Source organism: Mustela putorius, unplaced genomic scaffold, assembly GCF_011764305.1.
Source record: "Mustela putorius furo isolate JIRA1106 unplaced genomic scaffold, ASM1176430v1.1 tig00003898_pilon_pilon_pilon, whole genome shotgun sequence".
Lineage (NCBI taxonomy): Eukaryota > Metazoa > Chordata > Mammalia > Carnivora > Mustelidae > Mustela > Mustela putorius.
Window position 1 is genome coordinate 19,733,468 of NW_025422047.1, and position 17,863 is coordinate 19,751,330.

The 17,863-nt window shown below is 38.8% G+C and overlaps 1 non-coding gene and 3 gene segments (V, D, J or C); 3 read left to right on the forward strand and 1 right to left on the reverse strand.

Annotated features, from left to right (window-relative positions):
• Window positions 1–1,193: 1,193 nt before the first annotated feature.
• LOC101685891 lies at window positions 1,194–1,755 on the forward strand. The segment is given in 2 exon segments: window positions 1,194–1,299; window positions 1,421–1,755. Coding segments are annotated over 2 exon segments (381 nt in total).
• A 2,579-nt stretch (window positions 1,756–4,334) lies between these two features.
• Window positions 4,335–4,440, reverse strand: LOC123388377. The gene has a single exon (XR_006602933.1). It is a non-coding gene; the product is annotated as a U6 spliceosomal RNA (small nuclear RNA).
• Window positions 4,441–4,803: 363 nt separating this feature from the next.
• On the forward strand, window positions 4,804–5,624 carry LOC106004720. The segment is given in 2 exon segments: window positions 4,804–4,981; window positions 5,159–5,624. Coding segments are annotated over 2 exon segments (405 nt in total).
• A 10,633-nt stretch (window positions 5,625–16,257) lies between these two features.
• Window positions 16,258–17,223, forward strand: LOC101685606. The segment is given in 2 exon segments: window positions 16,258–16,361; window positions 16,550–17,223. Coding segments are annotated over 2 exon segments (549 nt in total).
• Window positions 17,224–17,863: the final 640 nt, after the last annotated feature.

Genomic DNA, 17,863 nt, shown 5'->3' on the forward strand with positions numbered 1-17,863 from the left:
GCACACAGGCAAGGGAGTGGCAGCCAGAGGAAGTAGAAGCAGGCTCCTTGCTGAGCCGGATGGGGGACTCAATCCCAGGACCTCGGGATCAGGACCTGAGGTGAAGGCAGATGCTCAACCGACTGAGCTACGCTGGTGCCCCTGATATTTGACTCTTGTGATTGTTGTGGCTCTCAGGAAAGAGAATGGTTCAATCCATGTAGAAAACAAAATACTATTACCCATCCACACTCTTAGCTCAGGCAGGGAATGCAACTGTGTTATATCCCTTTGGAGACACACAAAAGTTTCCTTAGGAGAGTATTTCAGAGCATATCCCACCGTTCCAAATTTCGTGGGATCTCATTGACTCCCAGAAAGGCATGGAAAGCCCCATTGTCTGTCCTAGAAAAATCTCCCCACTAGTGTTTGGTTTAATGTTGCATCCAGTATATTCCCAGTGTGAAGTGTTGTCTCTGCTGGATTGTAGCAAGTGTTTGTTGGTATCATTTGGCTGCACTAGATATCTGTCCTGGCTTTGCTATATCTTGTTCTCATGGATCATCAAATCAATCATTCATAGTGATTCTTTACAAAATTTAGTGTCAAATATTCTACAACCAAGATAGAATTAATTGAACTTTTACTTGGTTTTGTTGTTATTTTTTTAGAGAAGTGCTTACATAAGGACCATCTTGGAATTCATATTTATGATGACCTGCTCAAGCATTTTTTCTTAGCTTCTACTAGTGTCTTTTTAAACCTGAGAATTGTTTTGATGACAATAAAAAAAAATTCATGAATATGTGAAATAATTAATGTATTTGCTATTCCTTTATAGTATAATGCAGGAGATACGTGAAAGGGTTAAGAAAAGTTGGAAACTTAAGAAACCAGATTGTCTTTATAGTATTGGGAGCAATGACCAACCTTAAAAACATACTCACTGACATCAACCACATAATTTTTTGTAAATTGACATATCCAAGAGATACTCATTAGTTCAACTACTTGATTTAATGATGCTTCTCAAGGGACTGGATTTTGTAAAGAGGTCTGGAGTAGTAATTGCATGACCAGTCTGGTCGTGTTTTTCAGTGTTTAAGGATTCTGGCCAACAAGCACCCATTTCAGCCCCTGTCCACCAGGGGGTGCAGCTTCCTACTGCAATCACATTTCCTGTGTGAAATGTGGGCTTCCACTGATCATTTCTCTGTCACTCCAAACTTATTTATTGTAAGAAAGAAAAACATTATTTAGGTGACACGCCAGAGATGAAGTGTTCTCTGGGCTTTGGGACTGTGGTACTCTTAATGCTTGGTAAGTAAAATGCTTCTTAAAATTTGGATTCTTTTTCTTTTGTATCAGTAAAAAGTTGAGCTATAATTTATCCAAGAGCTTCCTGCCCAAGGTGACACAGGTCTCTTTTCTTTTTCCTCAGGACAAACCCGTGGAAACTCAGTGACTCAGACGGAAGGCCAAGTGACCCTCTCAGAAAATGCTTTCCTGACTATGAATTGTACTTATTCAGCATCATGGTACCCTGCCCTTTTCTGGTATGTCCAGTATCCTGGTGAAGGTCTAGAGCTCCTCCTGAAAGCCTTGAAGGACAAGGAGAAAGGAAGCAACAAAGGATTTGAAGCCACCTACGATGGCAAATCCAAATCCTTCCACTTGGAGAAACGCTCAGTGCAAGCCTCAGATTCAGCTGTGTACTACTGTGCCATGAATGACACAGTGATGGGGACTGTAGGGGGAGCTGAGCGCAAACTCTGAGCAGAACAGGGCCCTGGAAGCTGAGTGTCTCTGCCTGATCCATTCTGGTCCCAGCACAGTCTGTGGTTGTTTGTCCCTCAGTGTCTGGTTGATACAAAATCATTCAGAGAACAAGAGTATAGGAGCCAGAATAACATTCCCCAACTCCAGGTGTTTCTTAGTGACATTGAAAACTGTTTGATGGCAAGAGTTCCTCAGCCAGAGTGTAACTAATTTCAAGGTAGAATCACATAACAATGAAGTGGTCTTGTGGTCATCCTTGCAGTGAACGTCCAGCCCCACAAGTTGTTCATTGGCACCCTGGTAGGTGTTGCTGTGTTCATGACACTTTTAGAGACACACGATGTGTCTGAGAAGGTGATGATGCCTAATGTCTTCCTAACAGAGAATGGCAGTGGACGTGATGCTGACCATCAACCCCAAAACAGATTTTAGTAGAGAAAGAAGGGAAGGGAAGAAAGGAGGAGGAACACATGTACTTGACCAAGGAAAGAGAGGTCAGGGACCTCTGCCCTGCGTTTTTTTCTAGTAAATCAGGTGGTAGACTCAGGATGATACTTGAAATGAAGGCTTGGGACTAGCAACAGAATGGAGAAATGGCTTATGTCCTGGCCAGTTAAATAGATCAGTTGGCTTTCTGACAATAAGAACTCAAGGGAGATAGCTTTCAGTGTCCAGGAAATGTGGTGGGTAAAAATGCTCTTGCACTGAGGTTTCCTAATTATATGAATATATAGGTGACACTGGGAGGGAAATCCTATTGATTTCTCCTAACTCTTGTTTTGCCACCTTTCAGAGAGAGCCAGAAATCATGGGATTTGGAAAATGTGTGGGAAAAAGTGCAGCTGTACAAAAAATAATAGAAAAAACAATGTCTTTTGCAGTACAGGAATATGCCAGTATTATTTCAATCTTCTTTAATTACTATCTCCTTATTTGCAGATTTTATGAATGAGCTATGATTAGAATATTAATATATTCCCTTAAATATTTGTTAAGTATTCTTGGTTAGTTAATTTTTATTTCATTGGTTTAAAATGAAAATTTTATTTTCAAACCTGTATAAATATAAATGCATGTGAATATGTACTTTAAAGTATTTAAAGGATATATAATAAGAGTTTTCCTAGACTTCTGAGAAACGCAGTAGACTAGGGGTGCCTGATGGACTCCGGTTTGAGTTGGAATTCTGATTCTCCAGGTTGTAACTTTGAGCCCATATTGGGTAGAGATTACTTAAAATTGAAATCTCTAAAAAACAAACAAACAAACAACTCAAGGTAGATTAATAGTACATATTTATCTCTTAATTTCTCTAATACCCTTTTTTTAAAATCAACTATTTATTTATTTGAGGGAGAGAGTGCATGAGCACAGCAGGAGAAGAAGGGGAGGGAGAAGCACACTTCCCACTGAGCAGTGAGCCCAACAGGTGGCTGGATCCTAGGACATGGAGATCATGATGTTAACTGAACTTAGAAGCTTAATTGAATAGCCAACCAAGCCCCTCTAATAGTCTTTAAGAACTTTAGCAAAGCTATCCTAAAGGGCAAAAAGCTGAAAACAGAAAGCAAAACAGGAAAGAACCTATCAGCAGACAGTGCCATCATAATTTTAGAAAATGAGCTGTATCTGGACAGAGGGGAACTTGCATGAGAAACTAAATAAGGAGAAACCCAGGCCTGGTGTAGAAGAACCTCAGTGTATGCTCTGCCCTCCAGAAAGGGTTGGGGAAAAGAAGCACCACATAATTTTAGAAAATTGAGGAAGATGACATTGCCCATGTTGGCACGCACATGTGTGTGCACAGGTGTGCATGTGTGTATGTGTGTGTTGAGGGTATTGGGCAGAAGGAAGAATACAAATAGGCAGAGTGGTCACCTTGGGCCTCAGAACTGAGTATGTGACCCTTGGAAGCTTACTGTGGTTCAGTTGAGGTAAGGGAAACACATAAATTTGAAGGACTGATAACTTACAACCAAAATTTGGTGTCCATTCTGGCCTTTCTGAACAGAGCACAGCTGAGCTGAGCTGTGGAGAAAAAACAATGAGAAACAATGAGAAGGAGACCTGGGTGTGTGGATCTGTCATCCGAGGGCTTCAGCCTGAACCCTTCAGCGGAGAATGATCAGATTTTCTGCTTTTGGCTCCAACATAGGCATCTGAACATACACAGGTAGTGAGGAGGAACACTAGCATAACAATAGGTACATTGGGCGCCTGGGTGGCTCAGTGGGTTAAAGCCTCTGCCTTCAGCTCAGGTCATGATCCCAGGGTCCTGGGATTGAGCCCCGCATCGGGCTCTCTGCTCAGCAGGGAGCCTGCTTCCTCCTCTCTCTCTCTGCCTGCCTCTCTGCCTACATGTAATCTCTCTCTGTCAAATAAATAAATAAAATCTTAAAAAAAAATAGGTACATTGAAAGAGCTACAGTGATTAGTCTAAATGCTTTGCCTTCTTATCATAGTGTGATTTATTTCTACCTTAAATCATAGAGTGTGAACATGCATGATTCTTACAACATTTTTTCATAATTCTTACATTTTATGTTGTTTACATAATTAATTAAAAGCAGTTTTTTAAAATTATGAAATGCTTCTGGAATTTGCATGTCATTCTTGCACAAGGTCATGCTGATTATCTCTGTATCATTCTAATTTTAGTATATATGCTGCCAAAGTGAGCCCTACCTGTCATATTTTCAGTAAGTGCCATCCACCCACTTTTATCACAGATGCAGTGAATAAACATATCACAGTTCGCTAAATCATTGATCCACAATCCTCATTTCAATATAAATTTTACTCATGTTTATTTTCAGTTGTAATGGTTTTATTTAAAGTTGCTTAATGCCCACTGGGTGCTGTCCGCAACTGATGAATTGTTGAACACTACATCTGAAACTATGTGAGGTACTATGTGTTGCTAACTGAATTTAAATAAGAAAAAGTTGCCTAATGCAAAAGGATGTGGGGTAGTGAGACTCTCAGCTAGAACACAGAGAATTATGACAGGACTCACACAATTTGCTATACCAGGAAACCCCTGTTTCCCGTTCTGGGGCCACAGCAGCACATAACCAGCAATCCTTCCCTCACCCAGTCAGGTTCTTCTCACAGTGCTGAGCCCTGAACTTGAAGAGGAAGAAGACATTTTCCTTCTAGTGGGAGAACTCAAACATGTTGCTCTCCAACCTTCTCAAGGTGGTCATGGCTTCCGTGTGGCTAGGTAAGGATGGTCCCTGTGGGAATGTGTCTCCTCTATGACTTAAAATCAAGAGAGATAGGCATACCTTGTGCATACCTTGGGAAGAAGGGATGACAGTGGATAAAACAGATGTTCTTTGTGCCACTCACCTATTCCAGAAGTCTCAGATTCTGTGGGGTTTTTTTTTTCCCCCTTCAGGATCCAGTATTGCCCAGAAGATCACTCAAGCCCAACCAGCAATGTTAGTGCAGGAGAAGGGGACTGTCATTCTGGAATGCACATATAACACCAATGAACCACGTTATAGTCTTTTGTGGTACAAGCAGCCCAGCAGTGGGGCAATGGTTTTTCTTATTCGTCAGGATTCTTACAACCTGCAAAACGCCACTGAAGGTCGCTACTCACTGAATTTTCAGAAGACAAGAAATTTCATCCAACTTGTCATCTCAGCTTCACAGCTGGAGGACTCCGCAGTGTATTTCTGTGCACTGAGGGAGGCCACAGTGAGAGGCATGATGGAAGGAGGTATACCCAAACCCCAGGGCTCTTGCTGATGCTTCTTCCTGCAGTAGGGCCCAAGTGGGGCAATTGCCATCCCAGAAAGGAAGTGGCACAGGTGCAGGTTTAGAAGAAGAACCTCACTTTAAGAAAATACCGCTATGGACACTGGGGAGGGTATGTGCTTTGGTGAGTGCTGTGAAGTGTGTAAACCTGGTGATTCACAGACCTGTACCCCTGGGGATAAAAATATATGTTTATATAAAAAATAAAAAATTATAATTAAAAAAAAAGAAAATACCGCTCTGAATAAGAGTTATCATTCTTCAAACACTTCCTAATCCCTGAAAAGTTGTGCTAAAATAATTTGTTGAAGACTAGAGTAACCACAATTTGCCATTTTGCAGTTAGATTCAGCCAAAGAATTGGCTAAAGAAGTTTAGAAACCTTTGGCTCAAGGTCAGCAATAATGTGTGTTAGTTGTTGGATTTTTCAAATCACTTTGTTCAGTAAACATTTACTGAGTTTATATTGTTGCTCAAATATTATTGAGCATATATTATGTTACAGACATTGCAAAATATGATAGGCCATGAAATGTTTCTGTGGATATATGTGTGTGTGTGTATGTATGCGTGTGTATACACTTTATGCATATGTGTATATATATACACACATACATTCATATGTGTATATATATGCACATCATGCTGTTTTATACAATTTAGTGACAGTTTAATTGGGTTTGTTTGCTGTGAATTAATTGTACTCCCATTTAGTTTCCAAGGAGTCTGCTCTATAGCGTAGTTTTTTCTCATTTTATCTTATTAACACCACTTGTTAATACTTGTACTTAGTACAAGTACAAGTACTTAGTACTAAATACTTGTACTTAGTTTGCATATAGGAGGTTTACCTGCTATCCACCAGACTTATCCACAAATACTCATAATTAGGGGCTCTAGGGGGACACTGTGAAGGACAGAGTGTGAATTTTCCTCTATATCAGCTCCTGCCCTTCACTTCAATCTTTCTCCAAAGATTTTGTTATTTCACCTTCCTGGTTCCAGCGCTCATAGCATCTCCCTCCCCCTTCTGTTTAATTTAAGTTGGTGAGACTACTTTGGAAAATATTGTGGATGTTCCACAAGAAATTAAAAATAGACCTACCCTATGACCCAGCAGTTGCACTATGAGGCATTTATTCCAAAGATACCGAGGTAGTGAAAAGAAGAGTCACAGGCACCCCAATGTTCATAGCAGCAATGTCCACAATAGGCAAACTGTGGAGGGAGGTAAGATGACCTTCAACAGAAGAATGCATAAAGATGTGATCCATAAGTACTCAATGAACTATTACTCAGCCATCAGAAGGATGGATACCTACCATTTGAACTGACATGGATGGAACTGGAGGAGAGTATGGTAAATGAAATAAGTCAGACGGAGAAAGTCAATTATTTTTTGGTTTCACTTATTTGTGGAACATAAGGAATAGCATGGAGGACATTAGGAGAAGGAAGGAAAAAATGAAGGGCATGGGAATCAGTGAGGGTGATGAACCATGAGACACTATGGATCTTGGAAACAAACTGAGGGTTTCGGAGGGGAGGGATTGGGGGTTGGGTGAGCCCAGTGATGGGTATGAAGGAGAGCACATATTACATGGAGCACTGGGTGTTATACGCAAACAATGAATCTTGGAACACTACATCAAAAACTAATGATGTGGGGCGCCTGGGTGGCTCAGTGGGTTAAGCTACTGCCTTCGGCTCAGGTCATGATCTCAGGGTCCTGGGATAGAGTCCCGCATCGGGCTCTCTGCTCAGCAGGAAGCCTGCTTCCCTTCCTCTCTCTCTGTCTGCCTCCCTGCCTACTTGTGATCTCTATCTGTCAAGTAAATAAATAAATAAATAAAATCTTAAAAAAAAAAAAAAAACCTAATGATGACTAACATCATTAGTGGTGATGGTGACTAACATATGTAATAAATGTTGACTAACATAATGTAAAAAAAAGCAATTATGGTGCTAACATAATATAATATGGTGACTAACATAATGTAATAAAAAGCAATTAAAAATCATCTATATTTAAAAAACATAAAAGCACATTTTTTGGCCAACAGATGAGTTAGTTTGCACATTTCCCAACCATCCTTTTTGATCAATGTTCCACACTCCAAATCTTCATTCTCTCCATTTTCATCCTCCCAGTTCTAACCCCAATGACCTAAGGCCTTAAAATTAAATGGTAATAGATGGTTGATAGTTGGTCTTACATCAAACACCCTCTTATATTTGTTTGGTAGGCAGATTTGTAGAGTGGAAATCTTAAGTATCTCCTCAAGTTTCTTTAGTCATAGAACCTGAACATTTTCACCATTTGAGAATATTTTGAGTGTATAGTTCAGGGTTATGAAATACACGTACATTGTTGTTCAATCAGCAGCACCTTTCATTTCTAGAATCTTGTCACCTTGAAAAACTGAATATTTGGACTCATTAAACAATAACTCCCCTCTATTCCATTCCTTCACTCCTTCAGAACTACTATTTTACATTCTCTTTCCTTGAGCTGAAGCTCTTTAGCTCTCATAGAAGTGGAATTATGCAGTATTGGTCATTTTCCAAAATTTCGTTTGACATACTGTCTCCATGATGCATCCACTTGCATTATGTGTCAGAATTTCTTTACTCTTTAAGGTTGAACAATATTCCTGTGTATGTAATATACCATTTTATTTATCCATGTCTATCTGTTGATGGACTTTTGGGTTGCTTCCTCTTTTTGGTAGAAACTGGAATTCAAAAACATCTCAATATTTATGGAAATATCAAAATTCTTTCAATTTTTGAGTATATATCAGAAGTGGATTGCTGGGTCATAAGGTAATTCTATTTTAAGAAATTTAGACATATTTATAATGGTTATTTGTAAAAACGATGCTCTAGACTGCAGTATCACAAATAAGTTTCAAGGAACAGAGAAACAGAGTGATCACTAATCATGAATGGAGCCCGGAACCTGATGCGGGACTCAATCCCGGGACTCTGGGATCATGATCTGAGCCAAAGGCAGTCACTTAACCAACTGAGGAACCCAGGCTCTCCGGAAGGATAATCTTAATAGGTACTGAAAAAGCATTTGACAAAATTCAGATCCATTCCTGATTAAAACTACCAGCAAATTACACAAAATTGAAGGGAATTTCCTCACCTTAAAAAAGGGCTTAAAAAAAGTCTATATCAAATGTCACACTTGATGGTGAAAGCTTAAGTGCTTTCTCCTTAGTTTCAGAAGTAAGGCAAAAGTTTTGGCTTCACCATTTGTATTTAATATTGAAGTAGAGGTTCAATCCAATGTAATAAGGCAAGGAGAAGAAACAAAAGCCATACAGTTTAGAAAAGAAGAAGTGAACTTATCTTTATTACCAGAAATCATATCTGTGCATAAAATGCAAGGGAATATCCAGAACAGAGTGAAACAAACTACTAGAACAAATTGGTTTAAGAAAGTCAAGTGTACATCTACCACATTCTACTCCCAGATATAGCCCCAGGGGAAATAAAAGAATAGGTCTATAAAAAATCTTATATGCTAATGTTCATAGCAGTTTTCTTTGTATGGACCCACTGGAACTACTCCATATGGCCAGCAACAGGTGAATAGACCAACTCTTTTATAGGCATACGCTGAGATACTACACAGCAACAGAAGAAAACACTCTTGATAGTTATGACTATGGAAGAATTTTAAAATAATTATATTGTGAAGTGCCAGATAAGAGCATAAATATAATCCCATAATTCATAATATAAATTATGCAGGCTAAAGCATGACAAAAGCGTTCCCTGGAAATGGGAGTGGTGAGGGTTGAGAGAGGGGCTGCCAAGAGACATGAGGAAACTTTTGGGATGATGCATATGTTCATAATCTTGAATATCTTTTTTTTTTAATCTTGAATATCTTGAGTGCTTCACAAATACAAATGTCAAATTATATAGAATTGTCTAATTGGTGCAGTTTATTTTAATGTAAAATATGCATTAATAAAAGCCAGTAAGTATCCATATTTACTAGGCAGTACCTTCCCTCAATGACATGCAAATCCTCCGTGTGACACAGAGTGCAAAATATTTCTCCTATAGGTTTTCATTGACCTGAAATTTTTTCTAAAGTTATGGATAGGGATGCCTGGGTGGCTCAGTCGGTTAAGCATCTGCTTTTGGCTCATGTCATGATCCCAGGGTCCAGGGACTGAGTCCTGCATGCGGCTCCTTGCTCAGCAGGGAGTCTGCTTCTCCCTCTGCCTCCTGCTCCTCCTGCTTGTGTCCTTTCTCTCTCTCTCTCTCTCTGACAAATTAAAAAAAAATAAACTATTTAAAAAATTAAAGTTACAGATAATGACTTTCTGCATCCATGTACTATATTGTTTATTTTCCTTTTTAAAGAAGATTTTATTTATTTATTTTAGAGGGAATGATAGAGTGATAGAGAGTACGAGAGAGACACAGAGAGAAAGCAGACTCCGAATGAAAGCAGAGGCCCATGCAGGGCTCTGATCCCGAGATCATGACCCTAGCCATAACCAAGATCCTAAAGCTCTACCAGGTGAGCCATCTTGGTGCCCCATGTTTATTTTCAACCATTATCATTCTAACCTCCTTGGGATTTCCCCTGCATATCTGAATACAACTTTGCAGGGGTTTGTCCCAAATTCCTTTCTAGTATAGTTATGTGCAGGACTGACAAAATGATTTGGAAGGTAGAGGGGAAGCAAAGGGACACGTGAACCCAAACAGTATCTAGGCCTGAATTTCTTACTTCTCTCTGCATTTGGGAAAGTGTTTCCATGTTGGTTCTGGACTCATGAACCTCCTTGATCTGAATCAGCTCATGATCCCAGAGTCCTGAATCCAGGATATAGCTTGGGCTAAGCTTCCATCTATGTGTTTAGAGATAAATGTTTACAGGGCTTTACAGAAGATGTGTCCCTTTCCTTATATATTAGTCATATATTCTTGGTTTCAATTAATTTTTTATGTAATTGGTTTAAAATATAAACTTATCTTCATACCTCTATAAATATAAAGCCTGTGAAAATGTACTTTAAACAATTCAAGAGGGTATGCAATAGAAATTTTTCTCAGGCTTTTAAATAAACATTGTAGACTAGGGGTGCCTGACTGGCTCTGTGGGTAGAGCTGGGACTCTGGATCTCAAAGTCATAAATTTGAGACCTGTGGTGTGTGTTGAAAGTACTTAAAATCTCTAAGAAAAAAAAAAAACCATTGTAGATTAATAATACTATTTATCTCTTGATTTCTCTAAAACCATTTTAAAAAGATAGTGCAGATACTCCAAAGGGCAGAAAGCCACAAAAACAAAGAGAAACAAGAAAGAAGCTATCAGCAGTCAGTGACATCAGCCACTTTTAGAAAATAGGCTGTTTATGGATAGAGGCACTCTTGCAGGAAAGATTAGATAAGAGGACATCTGGGCCTACTGGGAAAGCACTTGTTTTTTTTTTTTTTAAGATTTTATTTGTTTATTTGACAGAGAGAGCAAGCACAAGCAGGGGGAGTAGCAGGCAAAGGGAAGGGAGAAGCAGGTTCCCTGCTGAGCAGAGAACCCGATCTGGGACTTGATCTCAGGACTCTAGGATCATGAGTGTGCTCATGTGTGTGCTGTGTGCTGTGCCCTCTGGAAAGGGTCAGGGAAAAGAAGCACCACATGATTTTGGGTAATTGAGGAAGATGTTGCCCACGCTGGTGCATGGGTGGGTGCGTGCATGTGTTTGCATATGTTGAAGGTATTGAGGTGGAGGGAAGTAAAATATGTGGACACAGTGAGGCAATTTTCCAAGTCACAGAACAGCTATGCATCCACGACCCTATAAGAAACAATGATCATCTTCTAAACCCAGCAGAAAATGGGACTTTGGTCTTTGAGGAATTGAGAAGAGGACATAAAACATTTTCCCCAAATATTGTGCATTACAGAGCTTTTTGATTTTTGCTCACCAGTTCAACTTTCCTTTACTTAAAGATGTTCTTCTGTTCTTCCCTCCAATCCCTGGCAACCACTGGTCTTTTTATTGTCTGCATAGTTTTCCTCTTCCAGAATGTCCTATCTTGGGTGTCAAACAAATGCAGCCTTTTCAGATTAGCTTCTTTCACTTTGAAGTATGCATGTAGGGCCCCCTGGGTAGCTCAGTGGATTAGCCATCTGCCTTTAGCTCAGCTCATGATCCCAGAGTCCTGAGATCGAGTCCCATGTCGGGTTCTCTGCTCAGCAGTGAGCCTGCTTCTCCCTTCCCTTTGCCTGCTACTCCCCCTGCTTGTGCTTGCTCTCTCTGTCAAATAAACAAAATCTTAAAAAAGAAAAAGAAGAAAATATTCACACATGTTTCCTCCATGTCTTTCCATGGCTTGATGGCTCATTTCTTTTCAGCACTGAATAAGATTCCCTTGTCTGGATGTACCATTGTTTACTCACCCTTTCTTCTACTGAAGGATGTCTTGGTTACTTTCATGTTTTGGCAATTAGGAATAAAGGTGTTATAAACATTTGTGTGTTGATTTCAATTCTTTTTGAAAAATACTCAGAAGTGGGATTACTAGATCATATGGTAGTTCTATTTTATACTCTTGGAAGAACTTTTATACTGTTTTCCATGGTTACAGCATTGTGCATTGCCTCCAACAGTGAACAAGTGTCCCAATCTCTTCACATCCTCGACCACACTTGCATTTTGTGTTTTTGAAAATAGCATTCAATTTTTTTTTGATCTTTAAAGTATGAAAGGTACCAGGGAATTTATTGTAATTGTAGAGGCAAATACATTGAGATAGTCATCATTAAAAAGGAACTAGAAAATTACACATTTAAAGTATTTTCTTTTTTACTGCCACCTTCAATTTGTGGCTAGTACCAACATTTTATTTTATTATATTTTATTTTTAAACTATTTAAATTCAATTAATAAACATATATTGTATTATTAGTTTCAGAGTGATTCACCAGTCTTATATAACACCCAGTGCTCATTACATCATGTGGCCTCATTGATGCCCGTCACCCAGGTACCCCATCTCTCCACCCCACTCTCCTCCAGCAACCCTCAATTTGTTTTCTATGATTATGAGTGTCTTATAGTTTGTGTCCCTCTCTGGCTTCATTTTGTTTTATCTTTTCCTCTCTTCCCTGATGATTCTTTGCCTTGTTTCTTATATTCCTCATATCAGTGAGATCGTAAGATAATTGTCTTTCTCTGATTGATTTATTTCATTTAGCATAATACCTTCTAGTTCCAACCATGTCATTGCAAATGGCAAGATTTCAAAATTTTTTTTTTCTTCAAAGATTTTATTTTTTTGACAGACAGAGATCACAAGTGGGCAGAGAGGCAGGCAGAGAGAGAGAGGAGGAAGCAGGCTCCCTGCTGAGCAGAGAGCCCAATGCGGGGCTTGATCCCAGGACCCTGAGATGATGACCTGAGCTGAAGGCAGAGGCTTAACTCATTGAGCCACCCAGGCACCCCAAGATTTCAAATTTTTTTATGGTTGTGTAATATTCCATTGTTTATATGGTCAATAGGTTTAAGTTTTGATTTCTTTTTGATTTATTTTTATTTATGTTTTGATTACTGATATATTTGAACTTATTTCTAATATTTTGGTTTTGCTCCATATGCTTTTGCTTATTTCTTCTCTTTCCTTTTTTCTTGCACTGGTAGAATTTTCTCTTTTTAAATAAAGTACTTTTTTGTTTCATTGACAATAGCCTCAAACTGTTTGTGTGTGTACATGTGCAAGTGTGTACATTTTTTCTCTAATTTTATTCTGTTATACGTTTTCCTTGTATATTCCATGGCTTCTCCTTGGGTGTGCTTTTTCTCCTGCTGATTTAGTATATTTAGAGAACTTCAGTGCCTGATTGAAGCAAACTATACACTATCTCTATATCAGGACAGAATTTCAGAAATAGTTTATCAAATGAGCTGATAAGCTCCAGTTTTAATGCACATTAAGGAAAACATAGAAAATGAAAATCTTCCAGCACAATAATGAGAACATGAGTTCTCTTCATTCTTCTTCAAGCCCTTTGTCCCTGACTTTCCTCCACCTGGAGTAATTTTCACCTGCCAGCCTCAGGGCTTATTCTTCATTTCCTCCTAGTCTCTGTTCCTAGAAAAACATGTGCTCATGTGAGGAATGCGTATAAGGTTTGTTGTAGTGTAATATTTCCTAGATTAAATAAGTCGACATAACCTTTAATCAATAGAGAAAATAATGCATAAATGGAAGTATATCCACAATATGGAATATAATGGAACAAAGGATATATATGGGTTAATGTAATAAGACCTACAAGATTTACTATTGAGGTTATAAATAAGAAATTTATATTTATATTATAATAAAGTCTAAATAAAATGCTGTATATTTTATGTTGGTTCAAATCTAGTAAAACATCTGGGAACGTCAACCCCAAATTGTCAAGATGAATAAAGAAATAAGGTAATAAGTGATGAAAGCATCAGAATTGAAAGTGGTAGTCAAAAAGGATTTTACTCCAAAAAAAAAAAAAAAAGGATTTTACTCTATGGGTAACGTTTTATTACTTTTAATAATTCACATATTCACAAATTTCTCCTATTGCTAAAACTATTGAGAATCATAAAGGCTTATCTGTGTTCCCCTCCCTTCTTGGTACCAAAAAAGGGAAAGGAGAGATGATCACCTTTTTCATAACATTATGTCCATTGACCTAAACTATACATATTTCTCTGGGGTCACATAGTTTTTAGTTTGCCCTTCGCTTAGTGTCCTATTCTTTGACTCGATTATACTTATATATATTTTCATCTTCCTCTGTAGATGGTAAACTAGTATGTGTTCCTCTTTTGTATATTTTATTTGTATATGTATTGTTTTCATTTTATTTCCAGTTAGTTAACATACAATGTTATATTAGTTTCAGGTGTATATATAGTGATGCAAAACTTCCACAGATCACCCGTGCTCATCAGGAACAGGGCACTCCTTCATGCCCTCACCTATTGAACCCATCTCCCAACCCTATCCATCTGGTAACCATCAGTTAGTTCTGTTTAATTGAGTTGTTTAATTGATTCGTTTTTGTCTTGTTTTTTTCCTCCTTGCTTGTTTGGTTTGTTTCTTAAATTCCACTAGAGTGACATCACATGGTAGTTGTCTTTCTCTGACTGACTTATTTCCCTCAGAGTTATATTCTCTAGCTCCATCCCTGTCATTGCGAATGGCAGAATTTCATTTTTTGATGGCTGAAGAATATTCTACTACACTTTATATATTCTGAGCATCTAGGAAATTACCCCTTTGAAAAAGCTCAATGAATACTTATGGATTTCTTTCTTTTGAACTCTGGTAAAGAAATAAAATGACACAAAGTGAAATATATAAAATTTATTTTCTGATCTCAATTTCCATGCAATTTCATTTTAAAAGTAGGATTTGGTTTACCTGTAATACCCATTCAAACTAAGCAGTTATCTTCTTTTCTGACCATCTGCATTTCTTTCACCAGGAAGATTGGAATGAAAGGGGCTGGGGATTTGAGTCTGCTGAGTGGCTTGTTCTAAGAGGTCTTTGCCACCAGCTTCATTCCTCTAGGGGGCACTCTAGACCTTAAGAGAAACCAGACTTCATGATGGGTGGAAGGTTGAATAGATACACAGAACAGAAATCATGAGAGCCAGTCCACTTATAGATAGCAAAGATAGGAGAGAGAGAGGACAGTTTTTTTTTGTAAAGACCGTCTCAGGTTTTCAATTCTGCCATTGCATATCAACTTCAGACATCTGGAGGCCATGTCTCTAGAAATCCATTATGCAGATAATTCTTCACAGGTACCAGCATAGGAATATTTCTGGGCATTGTGAGTATGGAAACTCAACAGAAAATATCCCATTATCTGCTGTCAATTGTTATGAATAAAATCACCCAAATTTACTGGCCTTGAAACCATTTCAATACCCACATATCCTACCTTTTCATGTGCTGAGCGTGGAGGGAAACAAAATGAAGAGAAGAGAGGAAACAATAAGGAACAAAAAGCAAAGGAAAGGGAGAGGACAATATTGACTTTGGCCAGCAACGTGTGGCTGGTCAGACTGAGCTCTGTGGGTGAGCATGGTGTCTAGCAGTAGCACAGGAGAGATGGAGAGGTGAAAATTACATCAGAGAGGACATTAAGCACCACATCCTATCTTTCACTGACCACATTCTGGTAGGAATCATTTTCTTTACAGATAGTGACTGTCTGTCTTGGTTTCTAGAACTCTTTTGATGAATTGTATTTACTTCTACAATACTGAGTGGATGCTATCAGATAGTTTTCCTTTATCAGTATTTTTACATAACTGAATGCTCACATTGTCTGTCAAACTATGCAATTTGGGGAATGGAGTCATTCTTACCTATGATTCTTCAAGGTTGTGGGTAATCCCATAAGATCTGTGTCTTCTAGAAGAATCATTCACCTTTCTTCACACATTAACCCACACTTTTCTTACATAAAGTGTTTTAAGAAAAAAATAAAAAAAACCTTACATCTTCCTATATTGGAAATATTACTCCTACCTGCTGGCACTGCCCACAAGCACAGTTTGGGAGAGATTCCTGTGCAGTGTTAAAGGGCTACTGTGGGTGGAGTCTCAAGTTCTGTGAATGACAGGGCTGAGTTGTGATTGGTGCTCAGTGATTCTGGTGGGAAGGATTCACTGTAAGAACACAATTCCTCTGGACCCAAGACTACACTCTACACAGTAGGGGTGAAGGCACCTCATTAACTAGACAAAGAATTATGAGGAGACACTGGGGAGCTCTGCTGGGAATCCTGTGGCTCCAGGTTTGCTGTGAGTGGGGACGTTCCAGATGGGGGATGGGGAGTGTTCCACAATGCACAGTGATGGGAGGAGCTGACACTGAGCTCCTAGAGTCCTGTATCCTCAGGGATGTGTTTTGAAATATTTTGCAAATTTGAAAACTGTATCAGTGACTCTCCAGTGACATCATTTGTGTTTGTTTCCTTCTTTCCACACAGGGGTGAGAGGGATGACGGTGGAGCAGAGCCCTTCAGCCCTGAGTCTCCAGGAGGGAGCCAGCTCTACTATCAAGTGCAATTTTTCTAGCACAGTATACAATGTGCAGTGGTTCCGACAGCACCCCAGGGGCGGCGGCCTCACCAGGCTGTTTTATATAACTTCAGGGATGCAGCACAGTGGAAGGTTAAACTGCACAGTCAATACTAAGGAACAGTCCAGCACCCTCCACATCATGGCGTCCCGACTGGAAGACTCAGCCACCTACCTATGTGCAGCCCAGGCACAGTGCTCTCTGGTGATCTGCAGCCTGCACCCAAACTGCACCTGGGCTTGCAGACCCGCCCTTCCTCGGGGCGGGCACTTGCTCCCATGCAGCCTTTGCACATTTTCAGATTTATGTAACAGTGTCTTTTCCCTCCTAAAATTAGACCTACCGATGCTCTCATTTCACTTGCTTTTCTTGCACTTCTTTTTCCAAAAAGCTCTTTGCAGGTAAAAAGCTCTACCATGGAACCTTTGGAACAAGTGACAGAGATGTCCATATCCAGTACCCTGGGAAGACAGATGTCCTTGCCGCTACCATATAAATTATATATAAATTACTTAAATGGAAAATCCTAAAAAAAAAAATAGTCATGAACAAACAAACAAAAGACGTGACATAATTTTTAAGTTTCCTGTAGGTTATTTTTCTGTATAATGTAAAGAGACCATGTAGAATGTTTTTACAAGTCTATTCAGCCTTTTTTTTTTTTTTTTACAACTGGAAATAGAAATGTAATAAAATAATTCCTTAGAGGTTCACTCACTCTACTTATCTTATTACATTTATTTTCTTTATCAGTAAGATAAAACCCTGTAAATAAGTACTTTCATTTTATGAATGAATAAAGGGAGGATTTTAAATTTTTTATTTTTTTTAGAGCACAAGTGACTTGGTGGAACTCATATCATTCCAAAGTTGGTGAATCTGAGGTGACACAAATGCTTATCCTCTGAATGCCGATACAGAAGACCCTACAGAATCACAAAATCTCAGTGATTTCTATTGATCAATTTGTACAATATGTTAACAATATGTTATTGATCAATTTGGACACCACTGACAGAAATATCCATTTAAGTCATTTCTAAATAGCACCTTTTGTGGTTAAGCTCATGGAAATAATCATTCTGTTCCATGAATATCATTGCTCTTCCTTTCATTTTGAATGAACCTTTTTTCATGATCTTGCAGCTTCATTCCCAGTTTGGAAAAGGGAGCAGAAATCCTCCAGGACAACCCTAAAAGAACCCTTCTCGTTGTCGCCATG